The sequence below is a fragment of the Cetorhinus maximus genome, chromosome 18, assembly GCF_964194155.1.
Source record: "Cetorhinus maximus chromosome 18, sCetMax3.hap1.1, whole genome shotgun sequence".
NCBI lineage: Eukaryota > Metazoa > Chordata > Chondrichthyes > Lamniformes > Cetorhinidae > Cetorhinus > Cetorhinus maximus.
The window spans coordinates 43,031,350-43,053,788 of record NC_135896.1 but is presented as its reverse complement, the minus strand read 5'-3'; the positions used below and the strand labels follow the sequence as shown (position 1 = coordinate 43,053,788).

The following is a 22,439-nucleotide window of genomic DNA, read 5'->3' as shown; positions in this document are numbered from 1 at the left end:
TCTTTTCTGTCTATGCCCTACACTACAACTATCCAGTCGATATTCGGACAATTAAAGCTCCCTATTATAACTGTTCTAAAATTCTTGCACTTCTTTATTGATAATAGGAATAATATTACATTCTAACTTGAGACACAAGTTTTTAGTTTGTTAGAACCAGTTATTCTAGTGGTGCTGCTGAATGGAGCACTTGTTGGGAACTGTATGTTTTTCTGGTTCAAACAAGGACAGCAATAATCCAATTCTCCACTCAAGAGTCGGTCACATTCCCATCTGGCGTCACCACATGGGCGGGGACAGTGACCGAATAGGCGGGGCTAGCGAACACCGCATCTGCCAATCAAACTACCAGTGAAACCATAGCAACCGGACTTACGAGCTGTCAATCATATGGCAGCACTTCCTGCCGCCAGGGCTGCGATTGCGTCTGTTCCCGTAATTCAGTGATTTGAGACTTCGTCTTCTTAGTGTCTTCTCAGACCTTCTTTATGCCCGCCGTTTAATGTATTGTTTGATGCAGGTAAGTAAAGTTGCGGGATGTTTATTTTTTTGTTTTAGCGCTGCTTAGGTTTCGAAGGTCCATTCGGGTAGGAATGAGTTAGCGAACCTAAAATGGCGGCCATTACCGCTGGGCAAAGATTTAACTTTCTGTGGCAGTTTTATTACAGGAAGTGTACCGCCTCTTTAAATAGTAGCGGTTCGCACTGCTGCTGGTTTTCTGCTCCCCGGTGAGTTGAAATGCTGTTCGGTGATCCTGAAGCCTGTCCGCCAAGGCCTGGCCTTACGGAGAAACCCCGGGGACCAGTGGTGACGTCACACACCGTGGAGCGGGCAGTTCAGACTCTTAAAGCGGCAACATCCAGAGAGTTTGGCCCGCACAAACCTCCATAGGCCCCGCTCACTGCTGATCATTATGTTATACAAACTTCAGAGTAAAACTGGTTGACAGTTGTAAAGATTGGGGGGTGGGTGGTGGGGAGTAGGGGGTGGAGAGAGAGGGGTATGGGGTGGGGTAGGGGGGGATGAGGTGGGGATTTGGGGTGGGGGGGGTGAGGGGTGGGGGGGGAACGATGGATGGGGGAGGACGGGTGGGGGGGGACGATGGATGGGGGAGGACGGGTGGGGGGGGGAACAATGGATGGGGGAGGACGGGTGGGGGGGGAACGATGGATGGGGGAGGACGGGTGGGGGGGGGGAACGATGGATGGGGGAGGACGGGTGGGGGGGGGAACGATGGATGGGGGAGGACGGGTGGGGGGGGAACGATGGATGGGGGAACGAGGGATGGGGGAGGACGGGTGGGGGGGGAACGATGGATGGGGGAACGAGGGATGGGGGAGGACGAGTTGGGAACGCGAGGGATGGGGGGAGGACGGGTGGGGGGGGAGCGATGGATGGGGGAGGACGGGTGGGGGGGGGAGCGATGGATGGGGGAGGACGGGTGGGGGGGGGAGCGATGGATGGGGGAGGACGGGTGGGGGGGGGAGCGATGGATGGGGGAGGACGGGTGGGGGGGGGAGCGATGGATGGGGGAGGACGGGTGGGGGGGGGAGCGATGGATGGGGGAGGACGGGTGGGGGGGGGGGAGCGATGGATGGGGGAGGACGGGTGGGGGGGGGAGCGATGGATGGGGGAGGACGGGTGGGGGGGGGAGCGATGGATGGGGGAGGACGGGTGGGGGGGGGGGAGCGATGGATGGGGGAGGACGGGTGGGGGGGGGGAGCGATGGATGGGGGAGGACGGGTGGGGGGGGGAGCGATGGATGGGGGAGGACGGGTGGGGGGGGGGAGCGATGGATGGGGGAGGACGGGTGGGGGGGGGGAGCGATGGATGGGGGAGGACGGGTGGGGGGGGGAACGATGGATGGGGGAGGACGGGTGGGGGGGGAACGATGGATGGGGGAGGACGGGTGGGGGGGGGAACGATGGATGGGGGAGGACGGGTGGGGGGGGGAACGATGGATGGGGGAGGACGGGTGGGGGGGGGAACGATGGATGGGGGAGGACGGGTGGGGGGGGAACGATGGATGGGGGAGGACGGGTGGGGGGGGGAACGATGGATGGGGGAGGACGGGTGGGGGGGGAACGATGGATGGGGGAGGACGGGTGGGGGGGGGAACGATGGATGGGGGAGGACGGGTGGGGGGGGGAACGATGGATGGGGGAGGACGGGTGGGGGGGGGAACGATGGATGGGGGAGGACGGGTGGGGGGGGGAACGATGGATGGGGGAGGACGGGTGGGGGGGGGGAACGATGGATGGGGGAGGACGGGTGGGGGGGGGAACGATGGATGGGGGAGGACGGGTGGGGGGGGGAACGATGGATGGGGGAGGACGGGTGGGGGGGGGGAACGATGGATGGGGGAGGACGGGTGGGGGGGGGAACGATGGATGGGGAGGACGGGTGGGGGGGGAACGATGGATGGGGAGGACGGGTGGGGGGGGAACGATGGATGGGGAACGAGGGATGGGGGAGGACGGGTGGGGGGGGGAACGAGGGATGGGGGAACGAGGGATGGGGGAATGAGGGATGGGGGAGGACGGGTGGGGGGGGAACGATGGATGGGGGAACGAGGGATGGGGGAGGACGAGTTGGGGGGAACGCGAGGGATGGGGGGAGGACGAGTGGGGGGGGAGCGAGGGATGGGGGGAGGACGGGTAGGGGGGGGAACGATGGATGGGGGAGGACGGGTGGGGGGGAACGATGGATGGGGGAGGACGGGTGGGGGGGAACGATGGATGGGGAGGACGGGTGGGGGGGGAACGATGGATGGGGGAACGAGGGATGGGGGAGGACGAGTTGGGGGGAACGCGAGGGATGGGGGGAGGACAGGTGGGGGGGAGCGAGGGATGGGGGGAGGACGGGTGGGGGGGGAGCGAGGGATGGGGGAGGACGGGTGGGGGGGGAGCGAGGGATGGGGGAGGACGGGTGGGGGGGGAGCGAGGGATGGGGGAGGACGGGTGGGGGGGGAACGATGGATGGGGGAGGACGGGTGGGGGGGGAACGATGGATGGGGGAGGACGGGTGGGGGGGGAACGATGGATGGGGGAGGACGGGTGGGGGGGGGAGCGAGGGATGGGGGAGGACGGGTGGGGGGGGGAGCGAGGGATGGGGGGGACGGGTGGGGGGTGAGCGAGGGATGGGGGGGGGAGCGAGGGATGGGAGGGGTGGGGGGGGAGCGAGGGTTTGGGGGGGACAGGTGGGGGGGGAGCGAGGGATGGGGGGGAACGGGTAGGGGGGCAGCGAGGGATGGGGGGGGAGTGAGGGATGGGGGGGGGACGGGTGGGGGGGGGAGTGAGGGATGGGGGGGACGGGTGGGGGGGGGAGCGAGGGGTGGGGGGGGGACGGGTGGGGGGGGAGCGAGGGATTGGGGGGGACGGGTGGGGGGGGAGCGAGGGATGGGGGGGACGGGTGGGGGGGGAGCGAGGGATGGGGGGGAGCGAGGGATGGGGGGGCGGGTGGGGGGGGAGCGAGGGATGGGGGAGGACAGGTGGGGGGGGAGCGAGGGATGGGGGAGGACGGGTGGGGGGGGAGCGAGGGATGGGGGAGGACGGGGGGGGTAACGAGGGATGGGGGAGGAGGGGGGGTGACGAGGGATGTGGGAGGGGGGGTGACGAGGGATGGGGAGGAGGGGGGGATAACGAGGGATGGAGGAGGGGGGGTGACGAGGGATGTGGGAGGGGGGGTGACGAGGGATGGGGAGGAGTGGGGGATAACGAGGGATGGGGAGGACGGGGGGGGTGAAACGAGGGATGGGGGAGGACGGGGGGGGGGTGAAACGAGGGATGGGGGAGGACGGGTGGGGGGGGAACGAGGGTTGGGGGGGGAACGAGGGGTGGGGGAGGAGAAACGAGGGGTGGGGGAGGACAGGTGGGGGGAGGACGGGTGGGGGGGGGACCGAGGGGTGGGGGGGGAACGAGGGGTGGGGGAGGACGGGTGGGGGGGGAACGAGGGGTGGGGGAGGACGGGTGGGGGGGAATCGAGGGGTGGGGGAGGAGCGGGTGGGGGGACGGGGGACGGGTGGGGGGAGGAACGGATTGGGGGGGGGAGGAACGGGGGGTGCGGGGATGGGGGGGGAGGAACGGGGGGTGCGGGGACGGGTGGGGGGGAACGAGGGATTGGAGGAAGGACAGGTTGGGGGGGGAATCGAGGGATGGGGGAACGAGGGATGGGGGGAACGAGAGATGGGGACGGGTGGGGGGGGGCGAGGGCTGGGGGGGGTGGACGAGGGCTGGGGGGGCGGGGGGTGGGGGCGGGGGGACGAGGGTCGGGGCAAGGACGAGGGTCGGAGGCGAGGTCGGGGGCGGGGGGGCGAGGACGAGGGTCGGGAGCGAGGTCGGGGGTGGGGGGGCGAGGTCGGGGGTGGGGGGGCGAGGACGAGGGTCGGGGGCGAGGGGGCCGAGGACGAGGGTCGGGGGCGGGGTGGGCCGAGGACGAGGGGCGGGGGCGGGGGGGGCCGAGGACGAGGGTCGGGGGCGGGGGGGGCCGAGGACGAGGGTCGGGGGCGGGGGGGGCCGAGGACGAGGGTCGGGGGCGGGGGGGGCCGAGGACGAGGGTCGGGGGCGGGGGGGGCCGAGGACGAGGGTCGGGGGCGAGGATGAGGGGAGGGGGCGGGGGGGCGAGGACGAGGGTCGGGGGCGAGGATGAGGGGAGGGGGCGGGGGGGCGAGGACGAGGGTCGGGGGCGAGGATGAGGGGAGGGGGCGGGGGGGGCGAGGATGAGGGGAGGGGGCGGGGGGGTGAGGACGAGGGGAGGGGGGGGCGAGGACGGGGAGGGGGGGCGAGGACGGGGAGAGGGGGCGGGGTCGCGGACGAGGGGCGGGGGGACGAGGGACGGGGCGGGGGGACGAGGGTTGGGGGACAAGGGTGGGGGGCCGGCGGGGGGACGGGAGGGACGAGGGTTGGGGGCGGAGGGGACGAGGGTTGGGGGTGGGGGGACGGGGTGGGGGGGGAGCGAGATTTGGGGCCGGGCGGTGGACGAGGGTTGGGGGCGGGGGGACGGGGAGAGGGGAGGGGGGGCGAGGTTTGGGGGCCGGGAGGTGGACGAGGGTTGGGGGCGGGCGGTGGATGAGGGTTGGGGGCGGGCGGGGGGGGGGACGGTTGGGGGCGGGGGACGGGCGGGGAGGACGAGGGTTGGGAGCGGGGGACGAGGGTTGGGGGCGGGGGGGACGAGGGTGGTGGGCGAGGGTTGGGGGAGGGGGAAGAGGACGAGGGGTGGGGGCGGGGGGACGAGGGGCGGGGGGATGCGGGGTGTAGGGGCGTGGGGACGAGGTTTGGGAGTGTGGGGGTATGGCGTGGGCCAGGGTTGGGGACGGGCGGTGGACGAGGGTTGGGGTGGGGGGACAGGTGGGGAGACGAGTGTGGGGGGTGGGGGACGTGTGGGGAAATGAGGGTGGGGGCGGGGGACGGGCGGGGAGACGAGTGTTGGGGACGGGCGGGGAGGACGAGGGTTGGGGGCGGGGGGACGAGGACCCGGGTTGGGGGCGGGGGGGACGAGGGTGGGGGGCGGGGGATGGGTGGGGAGACGAGTGTGGGAGACGGGCGGGACGAGTGTGGGGGACGGGCGGGACGGGCGGGACGAGGGTTGGGGGCCGGCGGGACAAGGACCCGGGTTGGGGGCGGGGGGACGAGGGTGGGGAGACGAGGGTTGGGGGCGGGGGGTTGGGGGCGGGGGACGGGCGGGGGGGTTGGGGGCGGGCGACGGGCGGGGAGACCGGGCGGGGAGACGAGGGTTGGGGGCGGGGGACGGGCGGGGGGGACGAGGGTTGGGGGCGGGCTGGGAGACGAGGGTGGGGGGCGGGGGACGCGCGGGTAGACGAGGACGAGGGTGGGGGCCGGGGGACGGGTGGGGAGATGAGGGTGGGGGGCGGGAATGCAAGGGTGGGGGGGCGGGGATGCGAGGGTGGGGGGCGGGGATGCGAGGGTGGGGGGCGGGGATGCGAGGGTTGGGGGGGCGAGGGTTGGGGGCGGGGGGGGCGAGGGTTGGGGGCGGGGGGGGCGAGGGTTGGGGGCGGGGGGGGCGAGGGTTAGGGGCGGTGGGATGGGGGGGACGAGGGTCGGGGACGGGGGGGGCGAGGGATGGAGGCGGACGCGGGGGGCGAGGGGACGCGGGGGGCGGGGGGGACGAGGGTTGGGGGCGGGGGGGACGAGGGTTGGGGGCGGGGGGGACGAGGGTTGGGGGTTGGGGGCGGGGGGGACTGGCGGGGGGACGAGGGTTGGGGGCGGGGGGACGAGGACGCGGGTTGGGGGCGGGGGGACGAGGACGCGGGTTGGGGGCGGGGGGACGAGGACGCGGGTTGGGGGCGGGGGGACGAGGACGCGGGTTGGGGGCGGGGGGACGAGGACGCGGGTTGGGGGCGGGGGGACGAGGACGCGGGTTGGGGGCGGGGGGGACGAGGATTGGGGGCGGGGGGGACGAGGGTTGGGGGCGGGGAATGGGCGGGGGGACGAGGGTTAGAGGTGGGGGTCGGGGGACGAGGTTTGGGGGCGGGGCACGAGGTTTGGAGGTGGGGGACGAGGACGAGGTTTGGGGTCGGGGGGACGAGGTTTGGGGTTGGAGGACGAGGGTTGGGATGGGGGACGAGGACGAGGGTTGGGGGTGAGGGGTGAGGGCGAGGGTCGGAGACGGGCGGCGGGCGAGGGTCGGGGACGCGGGGGGCGAGGGGGTCGAGGGTTGGGGGCGGGGGGGACGAGGGTTGGGGGCGGGGGGGACGCGGGTTGGGGGCGGGGGGACGAGGACGCGGGTTGGGGGCGGGGGGACGAGGACGCGGGTTGGGGGCGGGGGGACGAGGACGCGGGTTGGGGGCGGGGGGACGAGGACGCGGGTTGGGGGCGGGGGGACGAGGACGCGGGTTGGGGGCGGGGGGACGAGGACGCGGGTTGGGGGCGGGGGGACGAGGGTTGGGGGTGGGGGGATGGGCGGGGGGGATGAGGGTTAGAGGTGGGCGTCGGGGGACGAGGTTTGGGGGCGGGGGACGAGGTTTGGGGGCGGGGGACGAGGTTTGGGGACGAGGACGAGGTTTGGGGTCGGGGGGACGAGGTTTGGGGTCGGGAGGACGAGGGTTGGGGTGGGGGACGAGGGTTGGGGGTGGGGGACGGGTGGGTGGACGAGGGGTGGGGGTGGAGGACGGGCGGGGTGGGTCGACGAGGGTTGGGGGTGGGGGACGGGCGGGGGGGGTGGACGAGGGTTGGGGGTGGGGGGCGGGCGGGGGGGGTGGACGAGGGTTGGGGGTGGGGGGCGGGCGGGGGGGGTGGACGAGGGTTGGGGGCGGGGGGGGGGGGTGGACGAGGGTTGGGGGTGGACGAGGGTTGGGGGTGGGGGACGGGCGGGGGGGGTGGACGAGGGTTGGGGGTGGGGGACGGGCGGGGGGGGTGGACGAGGGTTGGGGGTGGGGGACGGGCGGGGGGGTGTGGACGAGGGTTGGGGGTGGGGGACGGGCGGGGGGGGTGGACGAGGGTTGGGGGTGGGGGACGGGCGGGGGGGTGTGGACGAGGGTTGGGGGTGGGGGACGGGCGGGGGGGGTGGACGAGGGTTGGGGGTGGGGGAAGGGCGGGGGGGTGGACGAGGGTTGGGGGTGGGGGACGGGCGGGGTGGGGGGCGAGGGTTGGGGGACGGGTGAGGAGGCGTGTGTTAGGGGTGGGGGACGCATGGGGTTGGGGGACAAGGGTTGGGGACGCGGTTGCGGGTGGGGGATGGGTTGGGGGTGGGGGACGGGTGGAGGGGGATGAGGGGTGGGGGACGGGGGAGATGAGGGTTGCAGGTGGGTGGGGGGAGATGAGGGTTGAGTGTAGGGGGGATGAGGGGTGGGGGTAGGGGTGGTGTAAGGTGTGGGGGTGGGGTGGGGAGAAAGTGATGGGTGTGGGTGCTAAGGGGTGGGGGGATTTGGGAAGGGGGCTGAGGGTGGAAGGGTTGACAGGAGGGGTAATGGGGTGGGGTTTGGAAGGTGTGGTGAGGGGGACACGAGGGTGTGGGAAGAGGGGGTGAGGGTGGAAGGGTTGTGGGAGGGAGGAGGAAGGGGGTGAGAGTGGGGAAGGGAGCAGGGGGAGGGGGTGGGGCGGCGAGGGTGCTTGAGGGAGGGGGTGGTGAGGTGAGTGTGCAGGAGGGAGTGGGTGGGGGTTTTGGGGACGGGGAGGGTGGGGGTTTAGGGGACGGGGCGGGTGCGGGATGCTGGGGGTTTATGGGACGGGGCAGTCAGGAGTGGGGGGAGAGGTGGGGGTTTAGGGGACGGGGCGGTCAGGCGAGGTGGGGCTTTAGGGGACGGGGCGGTCAGGTGGGGCTTTAGGGGACGGGGCGGTCAGGTGGGGTGGGGAGAGGTGGGGCTTTAGGGGACGGGGCGGTCAGGTGGGGTGGGGAGAGGTGGGGGTTTAGAGGACGGGACAGAGGAATGGGGAAATGGGTGGGTGTCGAGAGGAGCGGGGCAGTGGGGTTGGGAAGCGATCAGAGTGGAGTAGGTGATGGGGGTGTGGGTGGCAGGGAGGAGGTTGAGGATTTGGTTCCATTCCTCTGTTGGCATGTAGACTCCAAATAATAAGTATATTTACATTTTCTTGCTAAATGAAAAAAATTGAAATTGTTAAAACTGACTTCAAAAGGGGTGATTGTGGTTCACAAACCATCTAATTCATTGAGGAGAAGCAGATATGGCAGATGAGGGCAATTTTGTGGTTGTAGTGTGCATGAAGTTTAGAAAGCATTTAACAAGGTGGGCAATAACCAGAGAAGACTAAGAAGTATAAAATTGGGGAGAAGAATTGGAACCTGGATAAAAAATTGACCAGAAGGGAGAAAACAAAAGAGGGATTAAGGGTGTTTTTTTCAAAGTGGATAATAATTTTCCTCAAGTTTCGGTTCCAAAGTCACTTCTGTTCATTGTGTATTTTAATGATTTGGATTTGGGCTAGAGGGAGATAACAAAACAGTAGTAATATTTAAGTTTCTAAAATGTCAAAGGAAACTGCAATATGATATTGGTAAGATGAGGAATGAATTAGTGAGTGGCAGATGAAATTCAGTATAAGGTGATGCATTACGGCTTTAAAAAAGCAGTTATTACAATCAATCAAATTAGGCTCAGCATAGTAGAAGAGTAGAGGAAACACAAAGAAAGACTTGAAAAGTTGGACCATTTTCAACAGAGCAACACAGACCACGAGGCAATTTAACTCAAGCCTTTAAAATCATGGAAGGATGGAAGATGGTGGATAGAAGCAAACTATTTCCAGTGGTTGCAGGGTCTACAATAAGAAGCCATAGTTATGAGATTTAGAAGAGAGGGTAAGAGAGCCTTATACAGAGTTGTGTAGTTAAGAGCGAATTCACTTCCAGGGCTTGTGGCTGAGATTGAAACTATGTCAACATTCAAGATTAGATTGCATAGGTGGAAGAAAGAAAAGAGGAATGGATTTGGGAGCAATGCAAGTTAACATAGTTGCAACTATTTGCTTGCATGGAGGATGCACACCAATAGATAATTGAACGAACTGGCTATTTCCATTTTATAATTTCTATATATAGACACACACTGTTGTTCAGTTTGTGTCTATATATAGATATGTATATATATATATGTTCAATCAGCTTAACTAATTTATCTAAAGTTTTCCTTTTATCTGTCATAATATTGTTCATCTCACTCTCAACCAATTCAGCATTCATCTCTTTGTAGAGGACAATACAAAGCACTTGTTAAATACCTCTGCTATTTTTGATTATCCTCTATTAGTTGACCATCTTGTCTTCTTAGGAGCCCCACCTCCATACAAACATATGAATTAGGAGCAGGAATAGGCCATTCAGCCCCTCTAGCCTGCTCCGCCATTCAATAAGATCATGGTTGATCTGATTGTGGACTCAACTCCACATTCCACCTACCCCTGATAACTTAGGTTCTTGACTAACAAAGGAGTCAATCTACCTCTGCCTTAAAAATATTCATTGACCCTGCTTCCACTGCTCTCTGAGGAAGAGAGAGTTCCAAAGATTCACGACCCTTATGAGAGAAAAAAAAATCTTCACATCGCTGTCTTAAATGGGAGACCCCTTACTTTTAAATTCCATTCTTCTTGCAATAAACAACAACATTCCATTTATCTTCCTAATCACTTGCTGTATCTGCATACCAACTTTTCCTGATTCATGTACCAGGACACCCAGATCCCTCTGTATCTCAGAGTTCTACAGTCTCTCTTAAATAATACACTACTTTTATGTTCTTCCTATCAAAGTGGACAAGTTCACATTTTCCCACTTTATACACCATCTGTCAATTTTTTGCCCGCTCACTTATCTATGTCCCTTTGCAGACTCCTTATTTCCTCTTCACAACTTTCTTTCCTACCTATCATTGTGTCATCAGCAAATTTCACAACCATACATTTGGTCCCTTCATCTAAGTCATTGATATAGATTGTAAATAGTTGAGACCCCAGCACTGATCCCTGTTTCACTCCACTGGTCACATATTGCCAACCTGAAAAAGACCTATTTATTTCTACTCTCTGTTTCCTGTTAGCTAACGAATCCTCCATCCAACCTTGCTTAACAGTTCCCTTTCTTTACTGTATCAGTAGTTTATTTTAACTAGTCTGGAAGTAGTAATGAAACAGATGGGGTAAAATTAATTGGTGGAATTAAGAGTATTTATGCTACAAACAAAACTTGCATGATTTGGCATTGATGATGGTAACAAAAAAGTGTAACATAGCCTGAATATCAATAATACATTTAAAATCTAGATTATTGTATTGAACAAAATATATGGCAATGTAGTTAGGTTCTCTGAAGTTGTGGTTAGTTCCAAAGTATTTTATGTTTTGAATTTTGAAGAATGAGTCTTTCATTGTGATTGCTTTGTTTTGTAGGTCAACATGTTGGGAAAAGGCACAAAACGTAAATTTCCTGAAGAACAAGTTGTGGATGCCTGCCTTGATTCTGTTGGTAGCAATCTTAGTTTGCCATATAACTTGCAACGCCAGTCGCTTCTAAACATCTCATTGTTCAAACTTCAGCTCTGTAAGATGGTGGTGGAACCAAACCTTTGTCGCTCAGTGCTTATAGCCAACACCGTGCGACAGATTCAGGAGGAAATGATACAAGACTGCAGCTGGCAAGGACAAACGGCTTTCACAGGAAGCGATCTGTACATAGGTCAAACTTCCTCAGATAGTCTAATTGCCACAGATTTCTTATGTACTCCAACCAAAGAGCTACATGTAGAAAGTTCCACCGCTTCCACCAGTAATACAAGCACTCTTACTAAAACCAAGGTAAACTGCCTATCTTGTGAGAATATTACTTGTTCTTCAGCTGCTGCTTCTGCTAAAGACACCAGTACTGTAACACCAGACCAAGATCTGGTCCAAGCACATTTTGAAAATGATCTGAATATGTTGGAATCTGACGAGCAGCAAGTGGATCTGAAGCAGTGTCCAAAGCCCTTGGATCAAGTATTCGGGAGTTTTGAGATTGCAAATTACTCCAGTTCTCTCACAGATATGACAATAGATGATCTGTTTGCTGATATTGACACTTCTTGGCATGAGCTTGACTCAGTAATGTCTGGGTTGATGACTAGTCCAAAAACGACACCAGTCATATTTGAATTACTAAACGGTTTGCCAACACCCATAAATTCTACCCCAAACTGCAAAACAGACTTAAATGAGCTTGATCACATCATGGAGATTATTGTTGGGTCTTAAACTTAAGAGTTTTTTCACTCTCTTAAAAGATATTTGTACAATACGTATCCACCTTGTTTTATTTTCAGTTATATCTCTCTTGTAAAGTTTTCTGTCCAGTTTTCCTTTTTCAAAATATTGTTCAGATAATGCCTTTTGCAGGCAATGCTTTCATTGAGCTCGTACTTCTACTTGTGGTTAAAACTAAAATGGTACATATTTTCATACATATATATTTTAATACCAATTAGTTTTTTTACAGTTTCAAAAGTCTCCTGTTTATAATTTTTACTTGAACAGGTAGTTTTGAAATATTTTATGTATCTAAAACTGTGATTCAAAGAGGATTTATAAAATGTCTTCCTTAGCTGTGCCAAGGAGAGATCAACTCTTGTGTTGTCTAAATGGACTTCTTGCATTTCAGAATTGCCATATAAATGGAATCCTTTCAGTCTCCGTGATAGTTCAAGAAAATATCGTTAAAAAGGAATTGTCACTATGACAATGTACTTGCATTACTGTCTTACAAGCACAAAGTTCTTAGTTATAATCTTAAATTCATTGGATAATACGTTTATGCGTGCTATAATGGTATTGAATTGTTTCCTTGCTAGATTCTCTGTGGACTTGACATGAAAATGTTCCACTTTGTTCTGTGTAATCGCAACAGTACTGTGAATCTGGGCACAGAAGACAACGCTGGCTAAGGATTGAAAATTGTGAAAGTTTAAAGGTTTATTCCTAATTTTAAAAAGAATTGCAGCGTTTATAATTTACGCTTTGAGATGCATATTTTATTTCAAATTAAGTCACTTTTTACGTTTATAAAAAGCCATGATTTCTGATGGTTAGGTAGTTAGCACAGGCCGAATTCTAATTGGGACAGTTGATCTAAGTTATTACAAGCGTTATTTATTTATTTAAGTGAATATCATACAATTTGTGAAATTTTGGGTTGCAGCATGCAACTGATAATTATGAATCCTGATTTGGATGGAAGATGTCTGGTCCAATTTTAAACGTCTTAAGAGCTATTAAAAGAGGTCAGAATTATTTTTGAACAGTATTCTATGGAATTGCTGTCTGTAGTTAAAAGCATTAAATTGCAGTATATTAATTGCAGTAACTATCGACTTGTAAGTCCCAGGAAAAAACTTTTGCGGTTATGTTAAACATGTTAAAACTAATCTATTTTGTATTATTCATTAACAAAGCACATTTTATTCTTTTTAAGCAATAATATAAAGCTTGAAACATTAACATGTACTATAGATATTTGTAATTGCTGTTTTTACTGAGAAATTTACTGAGGATGTCTGTTAAATAAAAATGTACACATGCATTTTTGTATAATCACTGTGTTGCTACTTATATTAAGAATTACAAATGCAAGCTTATTTTTTAAAGTTTTTCTTTTCCTCTCCTGAGCCCATATGAACGAAACTTTGCCTTTTTGGGGGAACAAATGCAACAGTGTGGTCATTTTAAATTTTTATTTGCAAAGCTTACTTAGCTACAAGTTATAAATGGGAGTGGGCCATTTAGCCCTTTGAGCCAGTTCCACCATTCATTGAGATTGTGGCTGCTCTGTCACCTTACTCCAGATACCTGCCTTTGCCCTAAATCTCTTAATGCATTTGGTTAACAAAAATCAACAATTTCCGATTTAAAATTAAGAATTAACCTAGCCTCAGTTGCCATTTGCAGAGAGAATTCTAAACCTCTACTATCCTTTGTGTGTTGAAGTGTTTCCTAATTTCTCTTCCCCCTAGGCCTACTCTCCCCACCCAGAAGGAATATAGTATATAAAGAGATAGACATTTATTATTTTCCTTTAACATCTTGAAAATTGTGATCAAATTATCCTTAATCCCTTCTATAGTATAATGAGCACATTGGGTACCACACCTCAGAGTACAAGTGTATCACTGGGCCATAAATGATGTATGATAATTGCACTGATGTTTGCTGCCTGTACTGTAGACATTGGAGCCATTGCAATAAAGACTTCAAAGCTGTTTTGGATTTAATTTTACACTGCATCCTTTGCACATTGAGAAGTGAGGGATTTTAATACGTATATTGCAGAGAAGAGGTGGAAGAAGTTCAGCATTTGGTAGATGTAAGAATAATTAAGAATGGCCTCATGATTTTTACAAATACAGTATGGTTACTTTCCACAAGCAAAGCTAATTTTAAAAAATAGAACTTTTAGCGTAATTGTACACTTCAACCTGGAATTTCAGAAGTTGCAAGTTCTCTACTATAATTTTAACATGACTGCTGCTTCAAGTTTCACCAATTATTAACCATAATATCAAAATTCCTAGATAATCTTTCCCTTTAAATTTCTTTTAATATGAAGATAATAGATGAGAAAGATAATTAAGAAAAACAAATATGCATTGTGTTGTAATACACCCTGAACATTTGTGAAATCTGCTTTTTGATCTTTTGCATAAAAGAATTATAACCCCAGTTTGCAGATAATTTTGGAAATAAAGGCAAACATACTGAGGTTCTGAGAAGAGTACTTTGCTTTTCCTGAAGCTGCACTATCACTCCCACTGACCTGCGGGTGAACAAATTGCAGAAAATGAGTAAAACTTTGAAAGCTGCAGTTCATGTGATTTACTAGTTTATCCATTTGGCTGCATCAGTCTCTGCCAATTGGAGCAGACGTTGAAGCCAGAATCTGATGGCAACCATCTGATCTATCAAAGCTGCAAAGTCTGGTGTCATGACTCTTGCGATGAAGGCCTGGCTGCAGTATCCTTGGAGATGGCCAAACAGTCCAGGGTAAATTGCACAGTGGAAATGCCATATGAGAGAATTTGCTGGAATTGTCAGCTGAAGGTGCAATTGCTAGTGGTACATAAAGCAGTCAAAATGATAACCAGCCACCCGGCTCAGCAGACACCACCATTGCTCATTGCTCTAAATGCCTCATTTATTTCCAGTGCCTCCAGTTCCTCTGGAGATAGAGTCAAAATGTCAGCTGGGCCTTCACCCCTCATAGTTATTTCGTGTAGTGCATACTCATCTGCAGAAGGAGGAAAAAGTTGAGAGTGGCTATTGAGAAGGCAAATACATATTCAGGGCTACTGCATGTAGTGTATAAACTAAGGGAGGAAAAGCAAAATGCTAGATGAATGGGAATGTCTTGAGTGTGAAATGAGTGTAAGTAAAGGAATAAGAATAGGTGCAGGTTCTGTAATTAATGGCAGACTGTTATATGTGGAAGCAGTGAGGGTAACAAGTAGGATGTGTGAGGAGTGAGCATAAGATTACTGGTTGAAATGATGGTGATTGGGCCGAATGCTGGAAGGAGGAGGAGAGGGACTATGAGTAGGTGCCATGCAAGGATGGGGAAAGAAGCTGCACTTGCCTTTCCTAATACTGTGAGGTAATTGAATCTCATAGCACTGGATCTGGGTCCTAGGGGTGATGCTTCCGTCACTCGCTTCCCTTGCCATCTCCAGCCAGCCTTTCTTTGTGATGTTGATGGGCATCCCATTCCTATTTTGTGAATAAGCAGTCATAAGAATTACTTAAGAAATTGCAATTTTCAAACAAGTCATATTCAGCTTATAGTTGATCAGTCTTTCATTTTAAAGATATCCAATTTTTGTATGGCAAATCTGAATTTATCTTTCACTGCAAGAGTAGGAATGGAGAGAGAAAGGTGATAAATTGGAAAAATATTCACCTGGGATCTTTAGTTGCTTGCAATGATGTGAGTGAGTCTGAATAAAGTGGGGTATTTTTCATAACAATGAAATTTTACCTGGAGCTATCACTTTTACATCTTAAGAAATGGTATGCCTAGCCAACTTCTGGGCAGCAGCAGGCAAATAGTAGTATTGGTCTCCCTGGAGCGATTGTTGACCACTTGGTGTAATGATTCTACTTCAAGGATGCTTGCAAGCATTACATGAAGACCCTAAATGTTGACTATTGCACATGGGAGTCACAGCTGACGAAAGAGGGAAATGGTGAAGCCTCCTCTGGGCTGGCATGCACTACCACACCAACCAGTGGCTACAGCAGCTTGGCAACAGGTGCCAATGCCAAAAGCAGCAACCTGCTACATCAGTTGGCAGTTTCATGTGTGATGCTTGTGGCAGAACCTGCCTCTCAAGGATTGACCTTCACAGCCATCAGCAAAGATGCATCAAATGAAAACACCCCACCCAAATAGATTGTTTGCTGCATGTTCATTATCTCATTGATGAAAGCTTGCCAACATAAGGTGAAATTGAGCAGGTGGGAAGCTTCACCCCTGTTGCACTCAAAATTATTCACAATGGAGTTCATGATGCTTATAGCCTTGGAGAAGATGTCAGAATCAGGGTGAACCTACTTTATTACTTTGTAGATGTAGATTGAGTGATTGTCCTTCCTCAATCTTTTCTGCTTCTTGCCACCCTTTGCTGTGACTTTACTCACAGCTTTCTTGGTGCCCTTCTTGGGTGGTGGTTTGTTCTCCTCGGACATCAATTTTGGACACAGAAAAAGTACTGGGGCAAAGACTGGGATATCAGGATAGAGTGACTAAAAACTTTATCAAAGAGGGTCTTGAAAAGAGGTAAGGGAGGTGGAGGGGTTTTAGAGAGTGAATTACAAGCATAGGGCCTTCATGGCTGAAGATTATAGACATAGTGGATGAAGGCACAGAATATAAATTATAAATCTCTTTTGTACAGGTAATACTAGATCAAATTTTGTTATGAGTGTGAGGTTTTATAAGTTGATTTTGTCTTGGACCGTCTCTTTAATTTTAAGTAAAATGGAGTAGTAAAGCGGGTCATGTGATCTGCTACGAGTTCTGCCTGACAACAAGCCTGCATGGAGAATGGTGGCCCAGGTTGAGACTTACTAAGAGTAAGGTGCAAAATGTTCACACCTGAAAAGAAAAGCAAGAGCAGCTGGGCTGACTGGACAGACTTTCTGTTTCAGAGTTTTTGGACAGAAAGTGAGAAAGACCTTACAGAGACAAAATCTGCAGCTAGTGTGGTCAGCAGAAAGAAGACCACTCATCTTCTGCGAGCTACCAAGCAGAACGTGGGAGGGTGGACTGTCTTTGGTCAAAAAGATGCATCCGTGGCAAACTAAAGATTCTAGAAGATCTTTCCTGGTGAGGTGTGGAGAATAAATCACTAGAGTAGGCCTCACTGCTGAAGGCTGGTTCAGCAATTCTCAGGAGACTGAGGAAGAGGGCCTTTGATGGTCACTAGGAATTCAAACCTTTTGCTTAAAGTTATCTGCTGCTCAGGGGTTTGTAACAACTATATCTCCCCAAAACTCTAAATGTGTCATTCATCTCTCCTCAGGACTGATGGCGGCAGTGAACCAGGGGAGGGCGCAGTGCGGGGGGAAGAGAATGTTTGAGAGGATTAACTGGGATTCAATATGGGTAGAATAGAGGTTAGATCATGAAACACTAGCAGAGAAAATAGTATTTATTTACTAAAAGCGTTTGAAAGTTTGCTCTTTCTTGGATTTGAGGAACAGCACCAATTTTCAATTCACTTGTAGTCTGCTAAATCAATCTCTTCAATGGCAAAGAATGAAAACACCGAGGAGAAAACTCAGTGTTTCTTCGACCAATCAGATTAAAGAGTCCTTTCTGAGGCACGCAAAGTCTGAACCAGGAAGTGTAAGTTAGAATATTTAATTCAATGTAAAATTAGGTGCTGAAAGAAAAATAGAGAAAGAGAAAGATGAGATGAAGAGAGGGAAAAGAGACAAAGAAAAAAATTTTAAAATATAACTTTAATTTTTTTTATCCCAACAATAATTTAAACCTGAATGAATTAGACTTTATATTTGTAAAAGTATATTTTCAGAGCCAAAAAGGTTGTGTTTTTAGTAGTATGCCATTAAAAAATCACTTATGCTTGAGTGGACAAGCCCTAACTTTTTCTGGCATGTGTGATGGGTATCTAGTGGGTAAGTACCACAGTCTCATGCTGTTCGTGAATCTGAATGCCAATTTTATGGGTGAGCTTGTGAAGGAGCACAGCAAATCGGACAGCAACTTTCTGATTTCCACATGTAACTGAGGCTGTGGGGAGACTACAAGCTGCTTGCCCATTTACTCCTGAATAATGGTGAGCTATGATAGCCTCATTGTTATTCATATGTTCATATTTCTCTTCCTCAGAGAGCGGTGGAGGCAGGGTCAATGAATATTTTTAAGGTAGAGGTAGGAGGTAGATTCTTGACTAACAAGGGAGTCAAATATTATTGGGGATAGGTGGGAATGTGGAGTTGAGGCCACAATCATATCAGCCATGATCTTATTGAATGGTGGAGCAGGCTCGAGGGCTGGATGGCCTACTCCTGCTCCTAATTCGTCTGCTTGTATGTTTGTAAAACCTGGGCTAAAGTTCAAAATCCAGATGGTCATCTGAATGGGTTGACATGTGATCATCAATTCTATAAGTGGCTCCTCCTGAATAATATAGTTTTAATACGTTAACTGTTTAAATGGCCAAGCTTTTCAGGAAAAGGCTTTAGAACCACACATCAATCTAGTCTTGTTCCACAAAATATTGTGTTTGAATACTGTGACATATTAACCAACCTATGTAACTAAAAGTGACTAGCTGTTAAATTACTTTTTAAATGTCTTCAAAAGATATTGAAACAGGCAAGTATCCTGTCATGGATCAAAGATTCAAACCAGCTTGTGGGTGGTATTCTGACTGGCATCAGTGTGTCTTAGATATGTGGGATTAAGCAGGGTCATTGAATAGCTGCAATCTTCAAAGACAACACTGTGGCTAGATACTTCTAATACAAGTATAACTTTAGGTATGGGTGCTCAGATCACTATCAGAAGCACCAGGTTCCATGGTAGAGATTTGGCAAACACATAGTGAGCAATCATTTTCAGCAATCTCATTTTGTTGAATGACAGCTCAGGAGAAAGATCTTTGTTGCTTTGATATAATAGTAAGCACTGATTACTGTTTGTTTATCTTAATGTGAAATAAAATGTCATTTGGTTTATAGCCTCAGCCTTGTTTTAATAGCATATATATTCAATCCACTTACCAAAAATCAGAAATCCCATGGTACTCAGTACAGTGTCAGGGGCTCTCTCTGCTCAATCTCTGGATCTATCATTGATCTAAATGATGTTGATGGTTTGGCATCATTGTCAATGATGACAGTCCATGAGTCATTTCCAATTTACTATAGGATGCGATTTCTCCTAACACCGCAAAAATAAAGCCCAATTTTTGCAATATTTTGCCACACAGTACATCAGATCTTTCCTTTATTTCCTTCGGAGTCTCTTTTCTTCAGTTATCTGGATACGACTTGCAGACTGGACTTCTATATTTGCATACTGAAGAGATTAAGTCACACTATGGTTTGTGCAGGATGTGAGATCTGTTACAGGTATCACTGGTGATACTAAACCCAAGGAGAACACTTGAAGCAATACCTCAAAATGTTGCAAGAGGAACCTTTGTCCATTCCTATTCACAAATATGTGCAAATAAGCTCCACTTATATGGCATCTTTAAAGTTACAAAATGTCCTAAGGCATTGTATAAGTGGATGGGATACTGTGAAGAAGTGAAAGAAAAGGTTGTGATGGTAATAAGAGATGAAGGCAAGTAATTAACTTTTGAAAGTGGGGGAAAGGTAGCAAGGTGGAGGGATTTATAAAGAGTATTTGGACTGCAAGGGCATTTTGGCTGAAAGTTATGCTGAATGTGTGAAACAGAGAGAAAGAGAGCAGGGATACACAATAGAACATAGTCAGATGAGCAGAGCATCCTGGGACACATGGTTGGAGCTGGTAGAATAGTGTAAGGGCATTGAAGAATTTGATACTAAAGTCAATGATTTTCAAATCTGTGTCAATGGGGAGTCAATGCAAGCTGATGAGACAAGAGTGATAAGTAAGCAGAGTTTATTGTGGGTAGAATGAGTATCAGAATCCCACATGAAATTTAAAAAAACTTATAGCCTGAATTTTACCCTTGGCAGGCGCACATGATCAGCAGGCCCCGGAGTGGCCAGGAAACGATTCCCTGGCTGCGATTTCATGCTGGATGGCCAGTTAATGGCCAGCCAGCATGAAACACGCACTGAAAAGCTCCGTGCTGCCAGTGTGGGGGTGGGAAGAGGGTGGGCGACGACGTCACTGCGGGTGTGGGTGAGCGCTGTAATAGAGCTCCCTGAAGGCAGACAGTTGACTCAGGGAGGTGCAGACCTTCAAATGATTAAATAAAGGTTTAAAAAGTTGCAAAAAAATGCCCATGCATCACAATTAAAGCACCTGAAAATATGCCTCATAAAAATGCTGTCCACATATTTATTTTTATTTTATTTCATGATGGAGAATTCATCCCGCCCTTGGATGTGGCGTGATGAAAAATATCAAGGCCACCTGGCCAATTCGCCCATTCGCCAACTGTAAGGTTGGACGGGCCACGAAAATTCGGAGTCAATTGTGCCGTTAATGGGCTTGCCTGCTTAATCGTCGATGGGCGCGCTTCCAACTTTTGCACGCACCTGCTGAGCAAAATATCACGTGAGTGCGCAATGACGTTGGGACGCTCGCCTGACATCATCTCCCACGATTTTACACCTGATTGGGTCGGGCACGTGCCCACCCGTGGGACATAAAATTCTGTCCTACGTATCATTGAGTATTGATGTAGAATGGGATAACTTATGCAAACAAAAATGATATTAGAAGGGGTGACTATAAACTGGTTAAAGAGATAGGTTTTAGCTGGTGAAATTTAGGTAAAGAATTCAAGAGCTTAGGGCCTACATGACTGAAGACATGGTCACCAATGGTGGGGATGTACAAGAAGCCCACTCCCGCTGCTATGGCAGCTAATTTTGCAGTTCCCCCTCTCCTGATATTCCTCTCCAGGGTGGGGCATAAAATTCCAATTTATGTTAAAGACACTATAGAAAGGCAAGTAACTGGTAATAGGACAGGAGTTGTGTGTGTGTGGCGAGGGCACGGGGACAATTTTAACCAAGGATAGAAATTTTAATATCAAGGCATTGGTGAACCCGGAGCCAATGTAAATCACCAAGAACAGAAATATTGGGTGAATGGCACTAAGTGGCCTTTGTGTTGGAGAAGACATGGGGTTGAAAACTCAGCTCGGGGTCAAGGAGGATGCCAAGGTTGTGAATTGTATGGTATAACTTAAAACATTGATTAGAGACAAGGATGGAATTGGCGCTGAGGGAATGGAGTTTGTGGCAAGGGTTGAAGACAATGGTTTTGTCCTTCCCAATGTTTAACTAGAGAAATTTTTGGTTCATCTAAGACTGAGGTGTCGGATGTAATCTGACAACACAAAGGTAGCAATGGGTTGAGAGAGGTGATGGTGAGGTGGAGCTGAGTGCTGTCACCATATATGTGGAGCCTGATATCATGTGCTCAGTTGATGTTGCCGAGGGACAGCATATGGATTCAAACACAGCGACGCAAGATGAGCACAAATTTGGCAGAGAACAGCTGGGCACAATATTGCATTTCAATATCGTACGATTGGGTACGGCCTGATCCACGATAGACATTAAATTGCACCAAATCCAATGCTTTTATTATTGTATTGTTAAAAAGTGAACTTCAGAACCGTAATTATAGGATATGAATCATATGAAAACCAGAAATCCTAGGTATCAGCTTTACATTATTCCCTGCATAAGAGGCAGCAAACATTAAATCAGAGTCAGGGAGGGCAGTGAAATGCAGGAGAATCAAGAATTGAAGCTTGAATTTCATTTCTGAATTGAATATTTAACTTTTATCTGTTCATCTTTCATACCAGAATGAAAAATATAAGAAACATATATAATCAAATAATTGTAGTTGACTGAATACTAATTTCAGAATATTTTGATCATATGTTTTTAAAATCAATTCAAGCAGAAAACAAGGAACTCATGTTGTAAGCCATCAAATACATAATTTGTTCCACAATTAAGGAGTGCACCAAACAATGCAGAATTTCCAAATGCATAAATTGCATATTGAAGATATTAAGGTTCCTTGTTTTGCATGGTAGTTTTTAAATGCATTGCACATATTGTTAACCTCACATAATCAAATGCAAAATTGAGCTCTCTTTAAGCTTCTGAAGAATAATAAACATAAAAAATACATTCTAGATTATTTTAAAAGCAACTACCATAGTTAAAAACAAAAGTGATTTATATTGAAAGGCACCTGTGATACATAATCAGTTATCAAATATTTAGAAAACAAAAGAAAGTAACAGGTACAGGATTTTGTACTGGGAGTGGTACATTATATTTGCATTTGGTGACTAATTACATTGAGCATTGTTCCATAAATATTACAGAAGAGATGAGAAATAAGTCCTGTTGATTTTATTCTATGTAATGATCAATGTCCAGAACTTACTATTCTTTACATTTTAAGTGGACTCAGATTTCCACAGATTCACAGAATTGAGTCTTGTTTGAAAGTCATGTTCAGCCCAGGTTCTCTACACAGTCCATGCATTGCTATTTAAACATCCTTTGATGCCAGGCAGGTTTCCATTGAACAAAAACGGTAGCCACAATGACATTTTTGGGAGTCCTGTGTAGACAAGTCACGAACTTTCATTTAAAGTTTAAACCCATTCCTTCAGTGGTTTACTGCTGATCACTTTCCTGTCTATTCCATCCTCAGCTGTAAGAACTGGTGCAAGAATCTCACAGAATTTTTTGTTACAAAGATGGACTTCATCCACACAGCTA

General features: G+C 51.1%; 1 protein-coding gene across 2 annotated transcripts; it reads left to right on the top strand.

Moving 5' to 3' along the window:
• Positions 1 to 362: 362 nt before the first annotated feature.
• Positions 363 to 13,696, top strand: cdca4 (cell division cycle associated 4). 2 transcript variants are annotated; one of them, XM_078562534.1, is made up of 3 exons: positions 365 to 520; positions 10,860 to 11,264; positions 12,293 to 13,696. In XM_078562534.1, the coding sequence occupies exons 1-3, from the start codon at positions 503 to 505 to the stop codon at positions 12,383 to 12,385; spliced, it is 516 nt and encodes a 171-aa protein (XP_078418660.1). In that variant the 5' UTR covers positions 365 to 502; the 3' UTR covers positions 12,386 to 13,696. The 2 variants fall into 2 exon arrangements, with proteins under 2 accessions (XP_078418659.1, XP_078418660.1); XM_078562533.1 differs by having other exon boundaries at positions 363 to 520; positions 10,860 to 13,696.
• The last annotated feature ends 8,743 nt before the right edge of the window (positions 13,697 to 22,439 follow it).